At 50.8% G+C, this 23,238-nt stretch overlaps 1 protein-coding gene across 1 annotated transcript in view; it reads left to right on the top strand.

The window, feature by feature from the left end:
* LOC311525769 (IgGFc-binding protein-like) overlaps nt 1-23,238 on the top strand; it is a gene marked incomplete at both ends in the record, with an annotated part of 148,490 nt that overhangs the window by 98,244 nt on the left and 27,008 nt on the right. Inside the window, 16 exons of the mRNA XM_084638109.1 lie at nt 671-721; nt 1,302-1,352; nt 2,591-2,838; nt 3,181-3,358; nt 7,569-7,677; nt 8,216-8,307; nt 8,991-9,167; nt 10,824-11,026; nt 12,372-12,516; nt 13,222-13,272; nt 13,853-13,903; nt 15,142-15,389; nt 15,732-15,909; nt 20,134-20,242; nt 20,781-20,872; nt 21,556-21,732. Coding sequence (XP_084494235.1) covers nt 671-721; nt 1,302-1,352; nt 2,591-2,838; nt 3,181-3,358; nt 7,569-7,677; nt 8,216-8,307; nt 8,991-9,167; nt 10,824-11,026; nt 12,372-12,516; nt 13,222-13,272; nt 13,853-13,903; nt 15,142-15,389; nt 15,732-15,909; nt 20,134-20,242; nt 20,781-20,872; nt 21,556-21,732 — 2,160 coding nt within the window. The remainder of the gene's footprint in view (nt 1-670; nt 722-1,301; nt 1,353-2,590; nt 2,839-3,180; nt 3,359-7,568; nt 7,678-8,215; nt 8,308-8,990; nt 9,168-10,823; nt 11,027-12,371; nt 12,517-13,221; nt 13,273-13,852; nt 13,904-15,141; nt 15,390-15,731; nt 15,910-20,133; nt 20,243-20,780; nt 20,873-21,555; nt 21,733-23,238) is intronic.

Here is a 23,238-nt window from a genome sequence, read left to right as displayed (position 1 = left end):
TGAGTAATTAGACCTTTCTGGGCCAGAAGGACTTTTTCCAGATACTTTATCCCTTATGTGATGGCACAGGAAGGAGCTGACGGCTGATTCTTGCCAGTGCAAAGAGACAGTCAAAGACAAATCCCCTATCTTGCCATCACGGAGCTCCCTCCCTTGCAGTGGGAGTGGAGCTGGCATAGACCTTTGCAGGATCACTGGAGTTTGACCTGAGTAGGGAATGCAGAATCAAGCCCCAAATCACCCAATGCCACAAATGCAAACGTTGAACTCAAAGGGGTTGATTTAGGAAAGTATCAATGGGCTGCGGGGGGGAGGCAAATTAAAAACTACCAAGAGTCTAAGTTGCTCTTGCAAAGTACTCGCGCGCAGGGGTAGACACAGGTCATCTGCACGGTGCAGAGAGCCCGCGGGCACATTCACTCTTCTCCGTTTTCTGGCAGAGCTACCAGGTCGCAGGTGTTTTGCATGACAGGCGTCTCTGAGAATGACGTGTCTCTGGATGCTGGGTGCTGTTTGGGTACATGTCATGTGCTCTGTGTTTCTAGAATCACATTTCTCACACGTGGTCATCTGCAGTCTAAAAAAGAGCTTCCGAGGGTTATCCTATAGAACTTTTCATAGAACAGCATGAACAGCCTCTCAACGTGAATGTCTTTGTGTCTTTTTCCAGTAGACGCCTCGACGACTTCAAGTCCAACTGCAGTAGGCACCAGTCCATCAGGTAAGGTGGATCTCTCAGTGCTTCCTCAATCTCCTGGACATTTCCTGGTGGGCTGTGAACTCGGTGGCTGGGTGCAGATGAGGTTTCAAAGAACGTAACATCTGGGAGGCGGAACGGTTCATTTTGGAGAAGGGTCCCCAGTTCCCACCGTGTATGTTACTGAACCTCACGCTGGGTTCCTGGCCCTCACCAACCAATGCTGTGATCATCTCGTTAGAGTCTACAACAGTGCAAGGAACAAGCCCTGCTTCGGAGACCACTCCGCCCCACACAATAAGCAGCACAGGTTAATCTGCTAGGAGACTGTGGCTGAGACTAAATCCTTCTCTCTACTCACAGAGGAGGACTGGGGGTGGAGTTGGGGGGCAGGTGGTAAAGACACGTTCCGTCTGTTTATCGTGAGGCGTTTTAAGAGCTATTACGTTTTGAGATTGCGCTCAGTCTTTGTCGAATCACATTTCTCCTGATCACATGATCATTTAAAGTCCAAGAGGAAACTGTTCAAGAGTCGTCCTAGTCTACTCCTCACAGAACAGAGTGACCAACCTCTTCATGTTATTTCCTTTGTATATTTTGCCAGGAAACTCCCCGACCACAGCAACTCCAACGACAGCAGAGCCCTGTCAGACAGGTAACGTGGGTTCCTCCGTGTTGGACAAAGCTCCTCCCCATTCACATGTGGGGTGAGAAATTGGTGCCTGACTGCAGATTACGTTCCCACCCTAATAGCTGTTTGAAAACTCCACATTTATGTTTTAGGAAGGCAAGTCCAACAGTAATGCTGACCAGTCCCCCAGGTAGAGTTATTCCATCGGTGCGACCCAAAACCTTTTCACCTTACAAATGGTAAAGCAGCTGGTAGCTCTAGCCAAGTGTGGAACTAGTGCAGGTTTGTCTAAGCCTTTGAGTCTTGCTGGAGGACAACCTGGGGATTGCCCTAGTGCTCGGGGTCAGAGCGGACAGAGCAAACTCTTGCGAACTCTTCTCAGAGGCACTTAACCACATCTTATATGCTTCCGTTTACTACGTCTCTTCTGGGTTTGGCTCCAACTTAGAACCAAGGCCTTAGCGTTAGAGCTGAGATTCAACGTAGACCAAGAGTGCTCTTCTTTAACAATGAATTTTTGGTTCTGTGTCCTCCATTTCTAGGTAACAGAGTTTGAAAAATCCATGAGATATTTCCAGTGGGTTTCACGCAACCACAATGCTATTGTCAGTTTCCTAGGTGTTCAGAAATCACATTGCTGGGCATAGCCGAGGAACATGAACACTGTATTGGTTGTAAAAGGAAGTGGTCACTTCTGGTGAAAGCAGGATACAGGGAGTCACGTCATCTCGTTATTATTCCGTGGGATGCCACTGACTTGCAGTGGAGCCTTGTGCTCGTCACTTAGCTTCTCAAGTGGCGAAATGGGTTGCGATACATGGGAGCTTCCTCTCTCGAGATCTGCACTGCCAGAAATTCATATGACCTGACGGTGACCACTCCTGCTTCTTCCCGAGGCCCACTCCCCCTGTGAGAGCAGGGTTCAGATCTTGTCCCCGATCAGAAGGGAAAATGAGTTTGGAAGGTCTCAGCCTAGTTTCCGCATCACCAGATCAAGACCCACGTCAGGGAGGACGACTTCCCTGAGTTTCCAGGGAACCTCGCAGATGTCTTCCAGTTACAGCACAATGGCATTTAGGGATGGGGCAGCTTGCCTGCCTCCTCCCCACTCTGTTCCCGGTCGATGCTGTTTCTGTGAGCTCTGAAGTGGCGTGAGCAGGAAGTGCGCACCAACATGAAGTGCTCGGTGGAGCGCAGGTGACAGGGGTGCAGTTACGTGGGAGGGATTTGCAGGGGATAAATCCACGTTTCTTCCTTTTAAGGCCGTGCCACCTGCAGTGCCTCAGGGGACCCGCATTACTACACGTTTGATGGCAGAGTTCACCATTTCATGGGAAACTGCACTTACACCCTCTCCAAAGTGTGCAACGGCTCCAGGGGGCTTCCACCCTTTGACGTGTCCACCACCAATGAGCACAGGGGCTCCAATACCAAAGTTTCCTATGTAAAGTCGGTGCACGTGGATGTCTATGGAACTCAGATTTCCTTGCTGAAGAACAGGAAAGTGACTGTAAGTGAAATGTTATTTAAAAGGAGTATTTTAATCATCTGACATGCTTAAACTGAGACCTGCAAAAATTGAGACATTTGATTGGACGTAAAGGTCACATGGTGAGTTTCTGTTTTCTCATTGGTTGGGTGTGCTTCTTAGAATGAGGCTTCCCCGGAGAATACTCAGGATTGGCAGTTGAAAATGGCTTTCTGTGAACTTTCTGTCAGATTTCCTCCAAATTCCCAGTGTGAATGAGAACATTCCTGCCAGTGAACTCGTTGGCTAGACTATTCACGGGCGATTCCCTGGGAATTATGGGGGTACCTAGTCGTGACCAGACTTTCCCAACGTGTTGTTCAGGTGAATGGCACCAGAAGGAACCTGCCCGTGGTGATTGAAAACAAGATCAAGGTCCAGATCAGCGGGCGCTACGTGCTTTTGGAAACTGATTTTGGTCTCTGGGTCAGATTTGACGGCAATCACTATGTGGAGGTCTCAGTGTCCGGTTGTTACAAGGGCCAGCTCTGTGGCCTGTGTGGTGAGTATCCCTGTTCTTGAGTACCGTCAAGTCATACGATCAGAAGATTTTCAGTGAATCATGCAGTTTGGGGATTGGTTGGTTTTTTTGTCCCATGTTCTGTTTATCCCAGAATAATCTAGTCTGTCTTGTGTGGACTGCGATGTCGGGCACTGGACTGAAGGAACCATCATTGTCCGGGTACCTGGCAAATGTAACTTACAAGAAATCTGGTTACCCAGGCGTTAACTCTCGTGTCAGAAATGACAACTACAGATGTCATTTTTAACAGGAGAGGAATCTCACATTCAACACATTCATAAGCTGCAGTCTAAATATTATCGCAGTCCTACCCTGGATGCCTCTGGTCCAGGTCCCCTCGTATCTTTTTTCTCTTATTTGCATTGAAGCATGTCTGTCCCTCTTTGATTGGGGCTTTTCGGCCTAATCTGTGCTTTTCATTTCTTTCAACTTGGAAATGAGAATAAAACTTTCAGGCCCTTCTTGTGGGTCAGGATAGATTTCCAGGTCCCTGTTTAGGAGCCGTCCTGAGCTTTTCTGCTGTGCTCTCTTGTTCCTTGCACTCGCAGAAGCATACTGTCTCCGCACTGTCGTAGTCACAGTCCGAGCACAGGCAAAGGCTTCTCTGATCACTGAGCCTTCTTTTTAGAGCTGTTTTTAGTTGTCCAGCTGCAGTAGAAGGTGGGTCTGCTGCAAGACAAAGCATTAGAAAATGGTCCTCTGGGGACCAGTGCTGAAGTAGCCGAGAAGATGGAGTAGATAACCCAGTGTATGTCCTTTTCATGTTTAATCTCCACAATTCTTTGGTATTCTTTGTCAAGCGTAACCAAATGTTGGGTGCCGTGCAGGATACAAATCGCAGCGAGCCCTTGAGAGTCCAGCAAGACGGAAGAGAGAGGTCAGAGACATGTATTTGATGCATGTAAGAGACCCAGTTCTGATCTAGTGACACAGCAAAGGAGACTCCAGGTTAACACACGTGGGTGATGAGTGAGAAACTCCGCTCTGAAGCAAGCAGAGACCAGTTAGATTGCCAGGAGACAAGCCTGGCAATACTTGAAGCTCAGCAGGTTCAACAGGGATGTATCAGGGCTGCTTCCCTCCTGAGCACCCACTGTGGCTATGAGAAAAGGAGGACTTGTGGCACCTTAGAGACTAACCAATTTATTTGAGCATAAGCTTTCGTGAGCTACAGCTCACTTCATCGGATGCATACAGCGGCAAATACAGTGGGTAGATTTTATATACACAGAGAACATGAAACAATGGGTGTTACCATACAGACTGTAACGAGAGTGGTCAGATAAGGTGAGCTATTACCAGCACGAGAGCGGGGGCATGGGGGAACCTTATGTAGTGCTAATCAAGGTCGGCCATTTCCAGCTGTTGACAAGAACGTGTGAGTAACAGTGGGGGGGGTGAAGGGTGGGAATAAACAAGGGGAAATAGTTTTACTTTGTGTAATGACACATCCATTCCCAGTCTTTATTCAAGCCTAAGTTAACTGTATCCAGTTTGCAAATTAATTGCAATTCAGCAGTCTCTCGTTGGAGTCTGTTTCTGAAGTTTTTTTGTTGAAGTATGGCCACTTTTAGGTGTATAATCGAGTGACCAAAGAGATTGAAGTGTTCTCCCACTGGTTTTTGAATGTTATAATTCTTGACCTCTGATTTGTGTCCATTTATTCTTTTACGTAGAGACTGTCCGGTTTGGCCAATGTACATGGCCGAGGGGCATTGCTGGCACATATCACATTGGTAGATGTGCAGGTGAACGAGCCTCTGATAGTGTGGCTGATGTGATTAGGCCCTGTGATGGTGTCCCCCGAATAGATATGTGGACACAGTTGGCAACGGGCTTTGCTGCAAGGGTAGGTTCCTGGGTTTGTGTTTTTGTTGTGTGGTGTGTAGTTGCTGGTGAGTATTTGCTTCAGGTTGGGGGGCTGTCTGTAAGCAAGGACTGGCCTGTCTCCCAAGATCTGTGAGAGTGATGGGTCATCCTTCAGCATAGGTTGTAGATCCTTGATGATGTGTTGGAGAGGCTTTAGTTGGGGGCTGAAGGTGATGGCGAGTAGCGTTCTGTTATTTTCTTTGTTGGTCCTGTCCTGTAGTAGGCAACTTCTGGGTACTCTTCTGGCTCTCTCAATCTGTTTCTTCACTTCAGCAGGTGGGTATTGTAGTTGTAAGAACGCTTGATAGAGATCTTGTAGGTGTTTGTCTGAGGGGTTGGAGCAAATGCGGTTGTATTATAGGGCTTGGCTGTAGATGATGGATTGTGTGGTGTGGTCTGGATGAAAGCTGGAGGCATGTAGGTAAGCATAGCGGTCAGTAGGTTTCTGGTATAGGATGGTGTTGATGTGACCATCCCTTATTAGCACCGTAGTGTCCAGGAAGTGGATCTCTTGTGTGGACTGGTCCAGGCTGAGGTTGATGGTGGGATGGAAATTGTTGAAATCATGGTGGAATTCCTCAAGGGCTTCTTTTCCGTGGGTCCAGATGATGAAGATGTTATCAATGTAGCACAAGTAGAGTAGGGGCCTTAGGGGACGAGAGCTGAGGAAGTGTTGTTCTAAGTCAGCCATAAAATGTTGGCATACTGTGCGGCCATGTGGGTACCCATAGCAGTGCCGCTGATTTGAAAGTATACATTGTCCCCAAATGTGGAATAGTTATGGGTGAGGACAAAGTCACAAAGATCAGCCACCAGGTTTGCCGTGACGTTATCGGGGATCCTGTTCCTGACGGCCTGTAGTCCATCTTTGTGTGGAATGTTGGTGTAGAGGGCTTCTACATCCATAGTGGCCAGGATGGTGTTATCAGGAAGATCACCGATGGATTGTAGTTTCCTCAGGAAGTCAGTGGTGTCTCGAAGATAGCTGGGAGTGCTGGTAGGGAGTCTACATAGCGAGACAATCCTGCTGTCAGGGTGCCAATGCCTGAGATGATGGGGCGTCAGGGATTTCCAGGTTTATGGATCTTGGGTAGCAGACAGAATACCCCTGGTCGGAGTTCTCGGGGTGTGTCTCTGCGGATTTGTTCTTGTGCTTTTTCAGGGAGTTTCTTGAGCAGATGGTGTAGTTTGTGGCTATGCGCACCCCCGTCTGGGGCTAGTTTTTAAAAAGAAACAGTGCAAAGCTGAGGTCCCTTCCAACCCTGATATTCTGTGATTCTATGATTCTTCTTCCACATCCGGGGCTCTCCTTCTGTGCCCATCTGCTCCTGGGGAAACTACTGTTCCCAGTCCTTCACAGCTGGAGCTCAGCCTTCTTGCTTTGGCTTCCTTCTCCTGTCAGCCTCTCCCTGTTCTGAGGGAGAAGGCAGTTGGCTGGAAGAGAGAGGAGCCCTGCCCTGCTCTGCACTACAGGACTCCCAGGCTCGGTCCCTTACAGGGGCAGCGTCCTGGGTTTTCCCATCCAACTACTCATTCCCTAGGACCTCTTCCTCGCTTCTGGCTTAGGCCATTTCCTTTGCCTTTGTTCCTTCCTGTATTCCTGGAACGGGGTCTTCTGGCTGCCTCTAGGCTTAAAGGGCCAATGGACCCCGATACGTGGAATAACAGTCCGGAAGCCCAGATGCTTATCAGAGGCTCATCCACATTTCTCTGGGATGAAAATTGAGCTTTGAAAATTGGACTGCTCGAGTTTAAGGCCAGCAGGGACCACACATCATCTACTCTCACCTCCTGTAGGTCAGGGGCCACCAACGCCACCCAGCCACCTGCACAGAATTAAATTACCTGGAATTAAACACCTGGAATTAAATTGTAAGAGTAGGTTGTGTTGTGAGTTTTCTGGTTCTCCCTGGATCTGGATGGACTGGAAATTCCCCATGGGATGACGTCTCCTTGAGTGTTACCCCCAGGGCTTCTAAGCCTCGGAAATGATAGAATTTGAGTGTAAGGGTGCGGGTTAGTTCTCATTGTATTGTCACCCATTTACCCGAGTCACCGTGTGATCTGACACAATCGGAACGCCAAACCATTTGCTCCAAACTCACAGACCCCTACCATTTAATCTCCCATGGAATCTTCCTCAGCTGTGAGCAGTGCGGTGTCTGAGCCGCGTAGGGAGCAGTTCGTACTCCTTCCCGGAGTGGACACTGGTGCACATACACGCTAGCCGGTTCATTAAAATGTGATTGACAACCACACGCCAGTGTGCATTGTGGAGTTGTGAATTTCAAGTAATCTACACGGTTTTCATTTTGGATAGGTAATTACAACGGCGATGCAAAGGATGACAACCTAAAGCCGAATGGCAGCATTGCAGGAGATTCCACGGAGCTTGGAGAGAGCTGGCTGGTGGCAGAGAATAACACCATGTACGTACAGCAGGACGCTAATCAGGGGTCTTTGCTACAAAAGCTCTAGGAAAGCGTGCTGCCTACTCAGCCGCAGGGCGCCCATCCAGGGGTCCACCACCTCGGCTCCTCCTGGGGCTGAGCACAACCATCCTCTCCCGTACACCCAAGAGCCCCCTCCCCAGCTGAGCATAAGCAGGCGGTGAGTGGCTGGCCTGCTACCATCTGCCTTCGCAGGTCTGCTGTCCCCCAGTCCAGGAAGACCTGCTGGTGGGTGGGAGGTCACTTGCTGTCCCAGTCAGGAGCCGGACCGATCCACTGGTTCCCGCAGCAGCGTGTTCCACCCCTCATTCAACTCCGTCTGAGTCGTGGAGCACCCCAAGGTGCCCAGTGCGGGAATGGGAGCCCCCTCCTGTGGTGGGGGAGGTGGGGGCAGAACGCAGCCTTTCAGGGAGCCTGGATTCTGCTCTGTGGCTGGGCAGACGTGGAATTGTCCTGTCCAGATCTGGCCCGGGGAGATAAAGAAACATTCATCAGAAACTTTTCTCTCTCTTGCCAGATGCTCCCCTGACCAAGTGCTGGTCTGTGACCCCCAGCTGGAGAGCGAAGCGAGGGAGGACACAGCTTGTGGCATGATCACCGACCCGACAGGTACGATGCCCGTGGCTGAGTCCTGGGCGAGCTGATTGAAATCACTCCCAATGACAGCCTGCCCTTGCCTTCGTCCCGACCTCGCTCCCTGGGACCACGGCCCCGAGTCCCCAGGGACATGTGTATGGCCCCCAGTGCGAAAAGCTGAACTAGAAGCCCCAGAAGTTGCCCTGAGTTACCTGCTCGGACTGGATCATGCACTGAGATGGCACCAGGATGTGACGATTATTTGGGCATTGCACTTCAAGGGCCTCGTTCTGCCGCTCCTGCCCACACAGAGCTCCCATTAATTTCCACTCTGCTGCAGCAGAGACATAGTGTGGTGGTCCCCATTGCCCGCTTTCTTACAGGGGTAGCTGAAGTGCTTTAGGCCTTCCCTCCTCCGGAAACAGTAACTACCAGGGCGTTGCTAGCTCTCTATCAAGAACAAGGGTGTCCGCTTTGAGTGACGTTGTACTTACCCTGCAAATGGTAGAGACAGGCCTAAGCCAAACTGAGCCAAATCTCATCAGTGTTTGGGTGTATTCAGCTCCAGGTTTGGTCTGGCTGAGTCTAGCGAGCTGGTCAGCCTACACTGGCCAGGGAGCACTGACTCCTTGCCATGACAGGGGATGGTTAGTGGCACCGCTCGGCTTCTTCCATCTTCCCTTCTGTGATTCTGTTTCTTTCCTGACTTAACATAGGTATCTTCAAGGACTGTCACGCCAAAGTAGCTCCAGAGATTTTCTTGGAAAACTGTGTTTACGACATGTGTCACACGAAGGAGCCGACAGTGTCCTTATGCAATGGGCTGCAGGCTTATGCAGAGTCGTGCACAAATGCTGGGATCTGCAGAGAATGGAGAAATAATACTTTGTGCCGTGAGTGTTGTAATTGATCTCTATTAAGTTCTGGAATTCAACTTTCATCATGCAAGAAGCTCTTCAAATTAGAGCTTCCTCTATTCCCTGACGGCATGCACTTTCCTCTTCTGTCATGCTTTGAGGGTGGTCTCTCCGTTCTCTTGCCCTGAGTCTGGTCCAGTTCTACACTGGATCCTGCCAGGTTAGGTATAATATTCAGACTGAATCTGATCTAGCCTCACAAAGCATCTAAGTATTAATTTGTCTGAATTTAGCGCTGGTAAAGTAAGAGCGCCTGAGAGGTTGAAATGCTCTGTTTATCCAAAGAGCGTCTCCAGTCTGGGGAGCTGCCGTGGAAGAAACAGTAGCCGCGACTCGAGTGAAACTCCCCACAGTCCCTTCTCTTTGTAATTGTTAGGAAGGAATGTTAGGTCCTTGTGAAAGGTACTAGCCTGGCAGTTTTAGAGGAAGAGGGTCTGTGTCTTTGCTCACTTCCATTGGTGCGAATCAGCAGTAGCCACTGAAGTCCATGGAGGTACTCCAGTGTAAAGCTGGAGTCAGCCAGAGGAGAATCAGGGCCACCATTGCTCCATTAGCCCTTAGAAGATCTGCTGCCCAGGAAGCAGCAGGGCGACCTTCCCCACCTTGTGTGCACGGGCTGCATGAGCTCTGTTCTGGAGAGGTCCTCTTGAGGCAATAAGCGGTCCCCATTGGAAGGGCCTTCTCGGAACCGAGCCATGTGCCAGCAAACTCAGGATCCTGCCTCTGACGGCCCCCATCATCAGCTGCTTCAGAGGAAGGTGCAAAAAACTCTGCAGTAGGAAGATTTGGGGCATTGTACCCCCACTAAAGTCTCCTCCTTATCCCTAAATTGTTCGTATGATTTCTTCTGTATATTAGAGCAGCACCTATGGACCCCAGCTGAGATGGGGGCCCATTGCTCTGGGTACTGTCTAAGCAACAGAGGACAGCCCCTGTTCCGAAGCCCCATTCCACACTGTCTAAGCAAGACAGGCGCAGGCTGCGGGAGGGAGTAAGACACAAGCAGAGTGAGCAGGGGTCTGGATTGTAAATGACCTGGGCCTGCCACGATTGGGTTGGTTGGTTTGGTTTGTCGGGAGGGGATTAGCTGCAAAGGGAGGAGGACGGGAGAGGGGACAGTGAAGGGAGGAGGTAGGGGCAGAGGGGAAGGCCAGGTGTGCAGAGGGCAGGGGAAGTGTGGAGACTTGGAGGGAGTGAACGGCCAACCAGCAGAAGGACAGGACTCTCTAGAGTCAGAGCGTGGAAAGCCACTGGACACCGATGACCCATCTCGGCTGCTTTCCACGGGCCACCAGCCAGCTGTGCGCTGCGAGAGACAAGCCACCGGAGGCGCGTTTCAGCCGACGTCCACGTCAATAGGTGAAAGGCTGGACTTGTATCCTGTTGCCTATTTCCGATCCCTGGATACAACCGGTCCCCAACCAGGCATCATTAGTCTGTCTGTCTGTCTGTCATTCCCTGCACAAAGGCTTTCCACTCTGTCCCTGGAGAAAAACCTCAGCACAGAGCAGTCACCATATGCAGAGCTTTCTAACCACCCTTTGCTGTCCTGGAACAAAGAGGGGAAGTTTTAAGAGAATTGCTTTGGGATCTTTTCCTTTCAGTGATGTGGGTTTTTCTTCTCACTTGCAGCAATCTCCTGTCCGGGAGGAAGCCAGTACAAGAGCTGTGGGAGCAGGTGTCCTTCCACCTGCGTGACTCCCTCTGCGTTTAGCCCTTGCAGCTCCTTACCAGTGGAAGGCTGTTTCTGTAACGAAGGCTACGTTCTGAGTGGAGACACCTGTGTGCCGGAGAGCAGCTGCGGTTGTGTGGATGGCAACAACCACTATCATCAGGCAAGTTACCCGCGCACCTAGACACAGACACAACAACCCCCAGATTCTTTCACTGTGACTGTAACTGATCATAATTAATGAAGAGAGACTAACTTCCTCTGGGCTCAGGTCAGTAGGTTGTGTGGATCTAATTGTTCATGTAAATAATAACCATTCCTAGCTCTTGTCAAGAGCAGATCTCAAAGCGCTTTACCAAGGAGGTCGGTATCATTCTCTCCAGTTTACAGAAGGGGAAACTGAGGCACCGAGCGGTCAAATGGCTTGCGTAAGCTCATCCAGCAGGCCAGTGCTGAGACTAGAACGCAGGTCTCAAGTGTCCCAGTCCCAGACACCTTCTCCTGGGCCACAGTGTCTCAGGGAGGGACACTAGGGAGGGAGCTCGTAGCATGGAGAGTATCAAAGGCATTGAACTGTTCTCAACTCCTTTGATTATCCACTAGGGCAGGAGTTTTGAAACTCTTGTTTTTGTGGCCCAGTTGAAGAAAATTGTTGATACCAGCGACGCAGCGGAGCTGGGATGAGGGGTTTGGGGTGTGGGAGGGTCTTAGGGCTTGAGCAGGGGATTGGGGTGTGGGGGTGAGGGCTGCGGGGTGGAGCCGGGAATGAGGGGTTCAGGGTGCGGGATGGGGCTCTGGCTGGGGCATGGGGTTGGGGTGCGGAAGGGGTCAGGTCTCTGAGCTGGGGGTGCAGGCTCTCGGCTGGGGCTGAGGGCTGTGGGCTGCAGCAGAGGGCTCCGGATTTGGGGGTGGCTCAGGATTGGGGCAGGGGGTTGGGGTGTGGCAGGGACTCAGGGCTTTCGGCTGTGGGTGCAGGCTCTGAGGTGGGGTCGGGGACAGAGTGTTTGGGATGCAGGGTATGGGGAGTGTGCTCAGGGCTGGGGCAGGGGATTGGGGCACGGGGTTCGGACACGGGCTTACCTCCGGAAGGTCCTGGTGAGCAGCGGAGCTGGGGTGCAGAGGAAGGCTTCCCGCCTGTCCTGGCACTGCAGACCACACTGGGCCCCAGAAACATCCAGAAGCATGTCTGGCTCCTAGGAGGAGGCACACAGGCGGCTCTGCGTGGCTCTCGCCCACAGGCATCGCTCCCCACCCCCGCACTCAGTTTGTGGGGGCGCTGCGCAGTGGGGGAATGGGTAGGGACTAGCCGGCCTTAGCCGAAAAGCACAGCCGACGGCATTTTAACAGCCCGGTGGGGGGCTGGCCAGAGGTGCCGCGACCCAGCGCCTTCCATTCCGTGACCCAGGACTGGGGCAGGACCCAGAGTTTGCAAAGCACCGCACGTAGGTGACACTAGTCGATAGACTTTCTACGATTATCTAGTCAAGTGCTTCTCCGTTCTCTCACAGCTGGGTGAGAGCTGGTTCACCCACGACGCCTGCACTGAGCACTGCACCTGCAACAGCAATAACAACATCACCTGCACAGGCTGGGCGTGTGGACCGCTGGAGATCTGTGGTGTTCAGGACGGGGAGCTGGGCTGTTACCCCACTGGTGAGTCCTCCCTGAAAATGATTCCAGATGTGAGTTGAGTAATTAGACCTTTCTGGGCCAGAAGGACTTTTTCCAGATACTTTATCCCTTATGTGATGGCACAGGAAGGAGCTGACGGCTGATTCTTGCCAGTGCAAAGAGACAGTCAAAGACAAATCCCCTATCTTGCCATCACGGAGCTCCCTCCCTTGCAGTGGGAGTGGAGCTGGCATAGACCTTTGCAGGATCACTGGAGTTTGACCTGAGTAGGGAATGCAGAATCAAGCCCCAAATCACCCAATGCCACAAATGCAAACGTTGAACTCAAAGGGGTTGATTTAGGAAAGTATCAATGGGCTGCGGGGGGGAGGCAAATTAAAAACTACCAAGAGTCTAAGTTGCTCTTGCAAAGTACTCGCGCGCAGGGGTAGACACAGGTCATCTGCACGGTGCAGAGAGCCCGCGGGCACATTCACTCTTCTCCGTTTTCTGGCAGAGCTACCAGGTCGCAGGTGTTTTGCATGACAGGCGTCTCTGAGAATGACGTGTCTCTGGATGCTGGGTGCTGTTTGGGTACATGTCATGTGCTCTGTGTTTCTAGAATCACATTTCTCACACGTGGTCATCTGCAGTCTAAAAAAGAGCTTCCGAGGGTTATCCTATAGAACTTTTCATAGAACAGCATGAACAGCCTCTCAACGTGAATGTCTTTGTGTCTTTCTCCAGTAGACGCCTCGACGACTTCAAGTCCAACTGCAGTAGGCACCAGTCCATCAGGTAAGGTGGATCTCTCAGTGCTTCCTCAATCTCCTGGACATTTCCTGGTGGGCTGTGAACTCGGTGGCTGGGTGCAGATGAGGTTTCAAAGAACGTAACATCTGGGAGGCGGAACGGTTCATTTTGGAGAAGGGTCCCCAGTTCCCACCGTGTATGTTACTGAACCTCACGCTGGGTTCCTGGCCCTCACCAACCAATGCTGTGATCATCTCGTTAGAGTCTACAACAGTGCAAGGAACAAGCCCTGCTTCGGAGACCACTCCGCCCCACACAATAAGCAGCACAGGTTAATCTGCTAGGAGACTGTGGCTGAGACTAAATCCTTCTCTCTACTCACAGAGGAGGACTGGGGGTGGAGTTGGGGGGCAGGTGGTAAAGACACGTTCCGTCTGTTTATCGTGAGGCGTTTTAAGAGCTATTACGTTTTGAGATTGCGCTCAGTCTTTGTCGAATCACATTTCTCCTGATCACATGATCATTTAAAGTCCAAGAGGAAACTGTTCAAGAGTCGTCCTAGTCTACTCCTCACAGAACAGAGTGACCAACCTCTTCATGTTATTTCCTTTGTATATTTTGCCAGGAAACTCCCCGACCACAGCAACTCCAACGACAGCAGAGCCCTGTCAGACAGGTAACGTGGGTTCCTCCGTGTTGGACAAAGCTCCTCCCCATTCACATGTGGGGTGAGAAATTGGTGCCTGACTGCAGATTACGTTCCCACCCTAATAGCTGTTTGAAAACTCCACATTTATGTTTTAGGAAGGCAAGTCCAACAGTAATGCTGACCAGTCCCCCAGGTAGAGTTATTCCATCGGTGCGACCCAAAACCTTTTCACCTTACAAATGGTAAAGCAGCTGGTAGCTCTAGCCAAGTGTGGAACTAGTGCAGGTTTGTCTAAGCCTTTGAGTCTTGCTGGAGGACAACCTGGGGATTGCCCTAGTGCTCGGGGTCAGAGCGGACAGAGCAAACTCTTGCGAACTCTTCTCAGAGGCACTTAACCACATCTTATATGCTTCCGTTTACTACGTCTCTTCTGGGTTTGGCTCCAACTTAGAACCAAGGCCTTAGCGTTAGAGCTGAGATTCAACGTAGACCAAGAGTGCTCTTCTTTAACAATGAATTTTTGGTTCTGTGTCCTCCATTTCTAGGTAACAGAGTTTGAAAAATCCATGAGATATTTCCAGTGGGTTTCACGCAACCACAATGCTATTGTCAGTTTCCTAGGTGTTCAGAAATCACATTGCTGGGCATAGCCGAGGAACATGAACACTGTATTGGTTGTAAAAGGAAGTGGTCACTTCTGGTGAAAGCAGGATACAGGGAGTCACGTCATCTCGTTATTATTCCGTGGGATGCCACTGACTTGCAGTGGAGCCTTGTGCTCGTCACTTAGCTTCTCAAGTGGCGAAATGGGTTGCGATACATGGGAGCTTCCTCTCTCGAGATCTGCACTGCCAGAAATTCATATGACCTGACGGTGACCACTCCTGCTTCTTCCCGAGGCCCACTCCCCCTGTGAGAGCAGGGTTCAGATCTTGTCCCCGATCAGAAGGGAAAATGAGTTTAGAAGGTCTCAGCCTAGTTTCCGCATCACCAGATCAAGACCCACGTCAGGGAGGACGACTTCCCTGAGTTTCCAGGGAACCTCGCAGATGTCTTCCAGTTACAGCACAATGGCATTTAGGGATGGGGCAGCTTGCCTGCCTCCTCCCCACTCTGTTCCCGGTCGATGCTGTTTCTGTGAGCTCTGAAGTGGCGTGAGCAGGAAGTGCGCACCAACATGAAGTGCTCGGTGGAGCGCAGGTGACAGGGGTGCAGTTACGTGGGAGGGATTTGCAGGGGATAAATCCACGTTTCTTCCTTTTAAGGCCGTGCCACCTGCAGTGCCTCAGGGGACCCGCATTACTACACGTTTGATGGCAGAGTTCACCATTTCATGGGAAACTGCACTTACACCCTCTCCAAAGTGTGCAACGGCTCCAGGGGGCTTCCACCCTTTGACGTGTCCACCACCAATGAGCACAGGGGCTCCAATACCAAAGTTTCCTATGTAAAGTCGGTGCACGTGGATGTCTATGGAACTCAGATTTCCTTGCTGAAGAACAGGAAAGTGACTGTAAGTGAAATGTTATTTAAAAGGAGTATTTTAATCATCTGACATGCTTAAACTGAGACCTGCAAAAATTGAGACATTTGATTGGACGTAAAGGTCACATGGTGAGTTTCTGTTTTCTCATTGGTTGGGTGTGCTTCTTAGAATGAGGCTTCCCCGGAGAATACTCAGGATTGGCAGTTGAAAATGGCTTTCTGTGAACTTTCTGTCAGATTTCCTCCAAATTCCCAGTGTGAATGAGAACATTCCTGCCAGTGAACTCGTTGGCTAGACTATTCACGGGCGATTCCCTGGGAATTATGGGGGTACCTAGTCGTGACCAGACTTTCCCAACGTGTTATTCAGGTGAATGGCACCAGAAGGAACCTGCCCGTGGTGATTGAAAACAAGATCAAGGTCCAGATCAGCGGGCGCTACGTGCTTTTGGAAACTGATTTTGGTCTCTGGGTCAGATTTGACGGCAATCACTATGTGGAGGTCTCAGTGTCCGGTTGTTACAAGGGCCAGCTCTGTGGCCTGTGTGGTGAGTATCCCTGTTCTTGAGTACCGTCAAGTCATACGATCAGAAGATTTTCAGTGGATCATGCAGTTTGGGGATTGGTTGGTTTTTTTGTCCCATGTTCTGTTTATCCCAGAATAATCTAGTCTGTCTTGTGTGGACTGCGATGTCGGGCACTGGACTGAAGGAACCATCATTGTCCGGGTACCTGGCAAATGTAACTTACAAGAAATCTGGTTACCCAGGCGTTAACTCTCGTGTCAGAAATGACAACTACAGATGTCATTTTTAACAGGAGAGGAATCTCACATTCAACACATTCATAAGCTGCAGTCTAAATATTATCGCAGTCCTACCCTGGATGCCTCTGGTCCAGGTCCCCTCGTATCTTTTTTCTCTTATTTGCATTGAAGCATGTCTGTCCCTCTTTGATTGGGGCTTTTCGGCCTAATCTGTGCTTTTCATTTCTTTCAACTTGGAAATGAGAATAAAACTTTCAGGCCCTTCTTGTGGGTCAGGATAGATTTCCAAGTCCCTGTTTAGGAGCCGTCCTGAGCTTTTCTGCTGTGCTCTCTTGTTCCTTGCACTCGCAGAAGCATACTGTCTCCGCACTGTCGTAGTCACAGTCCGAGCACAGGCAAAGGCTTCTCTGATCACTGAGCCTTCTTTTTAGAGCTGTTTTTAGTTGTCCAGCTGCAGTAGAAGGTGGGTCTGCTGCAAGACAAAGCATTAGAAAATGGTCCTCTGGGGACCAGTGCTGAAGTAGCCGAGAAGATGGAGTAGATAACCCAGTGTATGTCCTTTTCATGTTTAATCTCCACAATTCTTTGGTATTCTTTGTCAAGCGTAACCAAATGTTGGGTGCCGTGCAGGATACAAATCGCAGCGAGCCCTTGAGAGTCCAGCAAGACGGAATAGAGCAGATGCCAGAGAGAGGTCAGAGACATGTATTTGATGCATGTAAGAGACCCAGTTCTGATCTAGTGACACAGCAAAGGAGACTCCAGGTTAACACACGTGGGTGATGAGTGAGAAACTCCGCTCTGAAGCAAGCAGAGACCAGTTAGATTGCCAGGAGACAAGCCTGGCAATACTTGAAGCTCAGCAGGTTCAACAGGGATGTATCAGGGCTGCTTCCCTCCTGAGCACCCACTGTGGCTATGAGAAAAGGAGGACTTGTGGCACCTTAGAGACTAACCAATTTATTTGAGCATAAGCTTTCGTGAGCTACAGCTCACTTCATCGGATGCATACAGCGGCAAATACAGTGGGTAGATTTTATATACACAGAGAACATGAAACAATGGGTGTTACCATACAGACTGTAACGAGAGTGGTCAGATAAGGTGAGCTATTACCAGCACGAGAGCGGGGGCATGGGGGAACCTTATGTAGTGCTAATCAAGGTCGGCCATTTCCAGCTGTTGACAAGAACGTGTGAGTAACAGTGGGGGGGGTGAAGGGTGGGAATAAACAAGGGGAAATAGTTTTACTTTGTGTAATGACACATCCATTCCCAGTCTTTATTCAAGCCTAAGTTAACTGTATCCAGTTTGCAAATTAATTGCAATTCAGCAGTCTCTCGTTGGAGTCTGTTTCTGAAGTTTTTTTGTTGAAGTATGGCCACTTTTAGGTGTATAATCGAGTGACCAAAGAGATTGAAGTGTTCTCCCACTGGTTTTTGAATGTTATAATTCTTGACCTCTGATTTGTGTCCATTTATTCTTTTACGTAGAGACTGTCCGGTTTGGCCAATGTACATGGCCGAGGGGCATTGCTGGCACATATCACATTGGTAGATGTGCAGGTGAACGAGCCTCTGATAGTGTGGCTGATGTGATTAGGCCCTGTGATGGTGTCCCCCGAATAGATATGTGGACACAGTTGGCAACGGGCTTTGCTGCAAGGGTAGGTTCCTGGGTTTGTGTTTTTGTTGTGTGGTGTGTAGTTGCTGGTGAGTATTTGCTTCAGGTTGGGGGGCTGTCTGTAAGCAAGGACTGGCCTGTCTCCCAAGATCTGTGAGAGTGATGGGTCATCCTTCAGCATAGGTTGTAGATCCTTGATGATGTGTTGGAGAGGCTTTAGTTGGGGGCTGAAGGTGATGGCGAGTAGCGTTCTGTTATTTTCTTTGTTGGTCCTGTCCTGTAGTAGGCAACTTCTGGGTACTCTTCTGGCTCTCTCAATCTGTTTCTTCACTTCAGCAGGTGGGTATTGTAGTTGTAAGAACGCTTGATAGAGATCTTGTAGGTGTTTGTCTGAGGGGTTGGAGCAAATGCGGTTGTATTATAGGGCTTGGCTGTAGATGATGGATTGTGTGGTGTGGTCTGGATGAAAGCTGGAGGCATGTAGGTAAGCATAGCGGTCAGTAGGTTTCTGGTATAGGATGGTGTTGATGTGACCATCCCTTATTAGCACCGTAGTGTCCAGGAAGTGGATCTCTTGTGTGGACTGGTCCAGGCTGAGGTTGATGGTGGGATGGAAATTGTTGAAATCATGGTGGAATTCCTCAAGGGCTTCTTTTCCGTGGGTCCAGATGATGAAGATGTTATCAATGTAGCACAAGTAGAGTAGGGGCCTTAGGGGACGAGAGCTGAGGAAGTGTTGTTCTAAGTCAGCCATAAAATGTTGGCATACTGTGCGGCCATGTGGGTACCCATAGCAGTGCCGCTGATTTGAAAGTATACATTGTCCCCAAATGTGGAATAGTTATGGGTGAGGACAAAGTCACAAAGATCAGCCACCAGGTTTGCCGTGACGTTATCGGGGATCCTGTTCCTGACGGCCTGTAGTCCATCTTTGTGTGGAATGTTGGTGTAGAGGGCTTCTACATCCATAGTGGCCAGGATGGTGTTATCAGGAAGATCACCGATGGATTGTAGTTTCCTCAGGAAGTCAGTGGTGTCTCGAAGATAGCTGGGAGTGCTGGTAGGGAGTCTACATAGCGAGACAATCCTGCTGTCAGGGTGCCAATGCCTGAGATGATGGGGCGTCAGGGATTTCCAGGTTTATGGATCTTGGGTAGCAGACAGAATACCCCTGGTCGGAGTTCTCGGGGTGTGTCTCTGCGGATTTGTTCTTGTGCTTTTTCAGGGAGTTTCTTGAGCAGATGGTGTAGTTTGTGGCTATGCGCACCCCCGTCTGGGGCTAGTTTTTAAAAAGAAACAGTGCAAAGCTGAGGTCCCTTCCAACCCTGATATTCTGTGATTCTATGATTCTTCTTCCACATCCGGGGCTCTCCTTCTGTGCCCATCTGCTCCTGGGGAAACTACTGTTCCCAGTCCTTCACAGCTGGAGCTCAGCCTTCTTGCTTTGGCTTCCTTCTCCTGTCAGCCTCTCCCTGTTCTGAGGGAGAAGGCAGTTGGCTGGAAGAGAGAGGAGCCCTGCCCTGCTCTGCACTACAGGACTCCCAGGCTCGGTCCCTTACAGGGGCAGCGTCCTGGGTTTTCCCATCCAACTACTCATTCCCTAGGACCTCTTCCTCGCTTCTGGCTTAGGCCATTTCCTTTGCCTTTGTTCCTTCCTGTATTCCTGGAACGGGGTCTTCTGGCTGCCTCTAGGCTTAAAGGGCCAATGGACCCCGATACGTGGAATAACAGTCCGGAAGCCCAGATGCTTATCAGAGGCTCATCCACATTTCTCTGGGATGAAAATTGAGCTTTGAAAATTGGACTGCTCGAGTTTAAGGCCAGCAGGGACCACACATCATCTACTCTCACCTCCTGTAGGTCAGGGGCCACCAACGCCACCCAGCCACCTGCACAGAATTAAATTACCTGGAATTAAACACCTGGAATTAAATTGTAAGAGTAGGTTGTGTTGTGAGTTTTCTGGTTCTCCCTGGATCTGGATGGACTGGAAATTCCCCATGGGATGACGTCTCCTTGAGTGTTACCCCCAGGGCTTCTAAGCCTCGGAAATGATAGAATTTGAGTGTAAGGGTGCGGGTTAGTTCTCATTGTATTGTCACCCATTTACCCGAGTCACCGTGTGATCTGACACAATCGGAACGCCAAACCATTTGCTCCAAACTCACAGACCCCTACCATTTAATCTCCCATGGAATCTTCCTCAGCTGTGAGCAGTGCGGTGTCTGAGCCGCGTAGGGAGCAGTTCGTACTCCTTCCCGGAGTGGACACTGGTGCACATACACGCTAGCCGGTTCATTAAAATGTGATTGACAACCACACGCTAGTGTGCATTGTGGAGTTGTGAATTTCAAGTAATCTACACGGTTTTCATTTTGGATAGGTAATTACAACGGCGATGCAAAGGATGACAACCTAAAGCCGAATGGCAGCATTGCAGGAGATTCCACGGAGCTTGGAGAGAGCTGGCTGGTGGCAGAGAATAACACCATGTACGTACAGCAGGACGCTAATCAGGGGTCTTTGCTACAAAAGCTCTAGGAAAGCGTGCTGCCTACTCAGCCGCAGGGCGCCCATCCAGGGGTCCACCACCTCGGCTCCTCCTGGGGCTGAGCACAACCATCCTCTCCCGTACACCCAAGAGCCCCCTCCCCAGCTGAGCATAAGCAGGCGGTGAGTGGCTGGCCTGCTACCATCTGCCTTCGCAGGTCTGCTGTCCCCCAGTCCAGGAAGACCTGCTGGTGGGTGGGAGGTCACTTGCTGTCCCAGTCAGGAGCCGGACCGATCCACTGGTTCCCGCAGCAGCGTGTTCCACCCCTCATTCAACTCCGTCTGAGTCGTGGAGCACCCCAAGGTGCCCAGTGCGGGAATGGGAGCCCCCTCCTGTGGTGGGGGAGGTGGGGGCAGAACGCAGCCTTTCAGGGAGCCTGGATTCTGCTCTGTGGCTGGGCAGACGTGGAATCGTCCTGTCCAGATCTGGCCCGGGGAGATAAAGAAACATTCATCAGAAACTTTTCTCTCTCTTGCCAGATGCTCCCCTGACCAAGTGCTGGTCTGTGACCCCCAGCTGGAGAGCGAAGCGAGGGAGGACACAGCTTGTGGCATGATCACCGACCCGACAGGTACGATGCCCGTGGCTGAGTCCTGGGCGAGCTGATTGAAATCACTCCCAATGACAGCCTGCCCTTGCCTTCGTCCCGACCTCGCTCCCTGGGACCACGGCCCCGAGTCCCCAGGGACATGTGTATGGCCCCCAGTGCGAAAAGCTGAACTAGAAGCCCCAGAAGTTGCCCTGAGTTACCTGCTCGGACTGGATCATGCACTGAGATGGCACCAGGATGTGACGATTATTTGGGCATTGCACTTCAAGGGCCTCGTTCTGCCGCTCCTGCCCACACAGAGCTCCCATTAATTTCCACTCTGCTGCAGCAGAGACATAGTGTGGTGGTCCCCATTGCCCGCTTTCTTACAGGGGTAGCTGAAGTGCTTTAGGCCTTCCCTCCTCCGGAAACAGTAACTACCAGGGCGTTGCTAGCTCTCTATCAAGAACAAGGGTGTCCGCTTTGAGTGATGTTGTACTTACCCTGCAAATGGTAGAGACAGGCCTAAGCCAAACTGAGCCAAATCTCATCAGTGTTTGGGTGTATTCAGCTCCAGGTTTGGTCTGGCTGAGTCTAGCGAGCTGGTCAGCCTACACTGGCCAGGGAGCACTGACTCCTTGCCATGACAGGGGATGGTTAGTGGCACCGCTCGGCTTCTTCCATCTTCCCTTCTGTGATTCTGTTTCTTTCCTGACTTAACATAGGTATCTTCAAGGACTGTCACGCCAAAGTAGCTCCAGAGATTTTCTTGGAAAACTGTGTTTACGACATGTGTCACACGAAGGAGCCGACAGTGTCCTTATGCAATGGGCTGCAGGCTTATGCAGAGTCGTGCACAAATGCTGGGATCTGCAGAGAATGGAGAAATAATACTTTGTGCCGTGAGTGTTGTAATTGATCTCTATTAAGTTCTGGAATTCAACTTTCATCATGCAAGAAGCTCTTCAAATTAGAGCTTCCTCTATTCCCTGACGGCATGCACTTTCCTCTTCTGTCATGCTTTGAGGGTGGTCTCTCCGTTCTCTTGCCCTGAGTCTGGTCCAGTTCTACACTGGATCCTGCCAGGTTAGGTATAATATTCAGACTGAATCTGATCTAGCCTCACAAAGCATCTAAGTATTAATTTGTCTGAATTTAGCGCTGGTAAAGTAAGAGCGCCTGAGAGGTTGAAATGCTCTGTTTATCCAAAGAGCGTCTCCAGTCTGGGGAGCTGCCGTGGAAGAAACAGTAGCCGCGACTCGAGTGAAACTCCCCACAGTCCCTTCTCTTTGTAATTGTTAGGAAGGAATGTTAGGTCCTTGTGAAAGGTACTAGCCTGGCAGTTTTAGAGGAAGAGGGTCTGTGTCTTTGCTCACTTCCATTGGTGCGAATCAGCAGTAGCCACTGAAGTCCATGGAGGTACTCCAGTGTAAAGCTGGAGTCAGCCAGAGGAGAATCAGGGCCACCATTGCTCCATTAGCCCTTAGAAGATCTGCTGCCCAGGAAGCAGCAGGGCGACCTTCCCCACCTTGTGTGCACGGGCTGCATGAGCTCTGTTCTGGAGAGGTCCTCTTGAGGCAATAAGCGGTCCCCATTGGAAGGGCCTTCTCGGAACCGAGCCATGTGCCAGCAAACTCAGGATCCTGCCTCTGACGGCCCCCATCATCAGCTGCTTCAGAGGAAGGTGCAAAAAACTCTGCAGTAGGAAGATTTGGGGCATTGTACCCCCACTAAAGTCTCCTCCTTATCCCTAAATTGTTCGTATGATTTCTTCTGTATATTAGAGCAGCACCTATGGACCCCAGCTGAGATGGGGGCCCATTGCTCTGGGTACTGTCTAAGCAACAGAGGACAGCCCCTGTTCCGAAGCCCCATTCCACACTGTCTAAGCAAGACAGGCGCAGGCTGCGGGAGGGAGTAAGACACAAGCAGAGTGAGCAGGGGTCTGGATTGTAAATGACCTGGGCCTGCCACGATTGGGTTGGTTGGTTTGGTTTGTCGGGAGGGGATTAGCTGCAAAGGGAGGAGGACGGGAGAGGGGACAGTGAAGGGAGGAGGTAGGGGCAGAGGGGAAGGCCAGGTGTGCAGAGGGCAGGGGAAGTGTGGAGACTTGGAGGGAGTGAACGGCCAACCAGCAGAAGGACAGGACTCTCTAGAGTCAGAGCGTGGAAAGCCACTGGACACCGATGACCCATCTCGGCTGCTTTCCACGGGCCACCAGCCAGCTGTGCGCTGCGAGAGACAAGCCACCGGAGGCGCGTTTCAGCCGACGTCCACGTCAATAGGTGAAAGGCTGGACTTGTATCCTGTTGCCTATTTCCGATCCCTGGATACAACCGGTCCCCAACCAGGCATCATTAGTCTGTCTGTCTGTCTGTCATTCCCTGCACAAAGGCTTTCCACTCTGT

This window comes from Lepidochelys olivacea, assembly GCF_965140295.1.
Source record: "Lepidochelys olivacea isolate rLepOli2 genome assembly, chromosome: 9".
NCBI classification, from domain to species: Eukaryota; Metazoa; Chordata; order Testudines; family Cheloniidae; genus Lepidochelys; species Lepidochelys olivacea.
The sequence above is the reverse complement of the archived record's forward strand: the minus strand, read 5'-3'. Positions and strand labels throughout refer to the sequence as shown.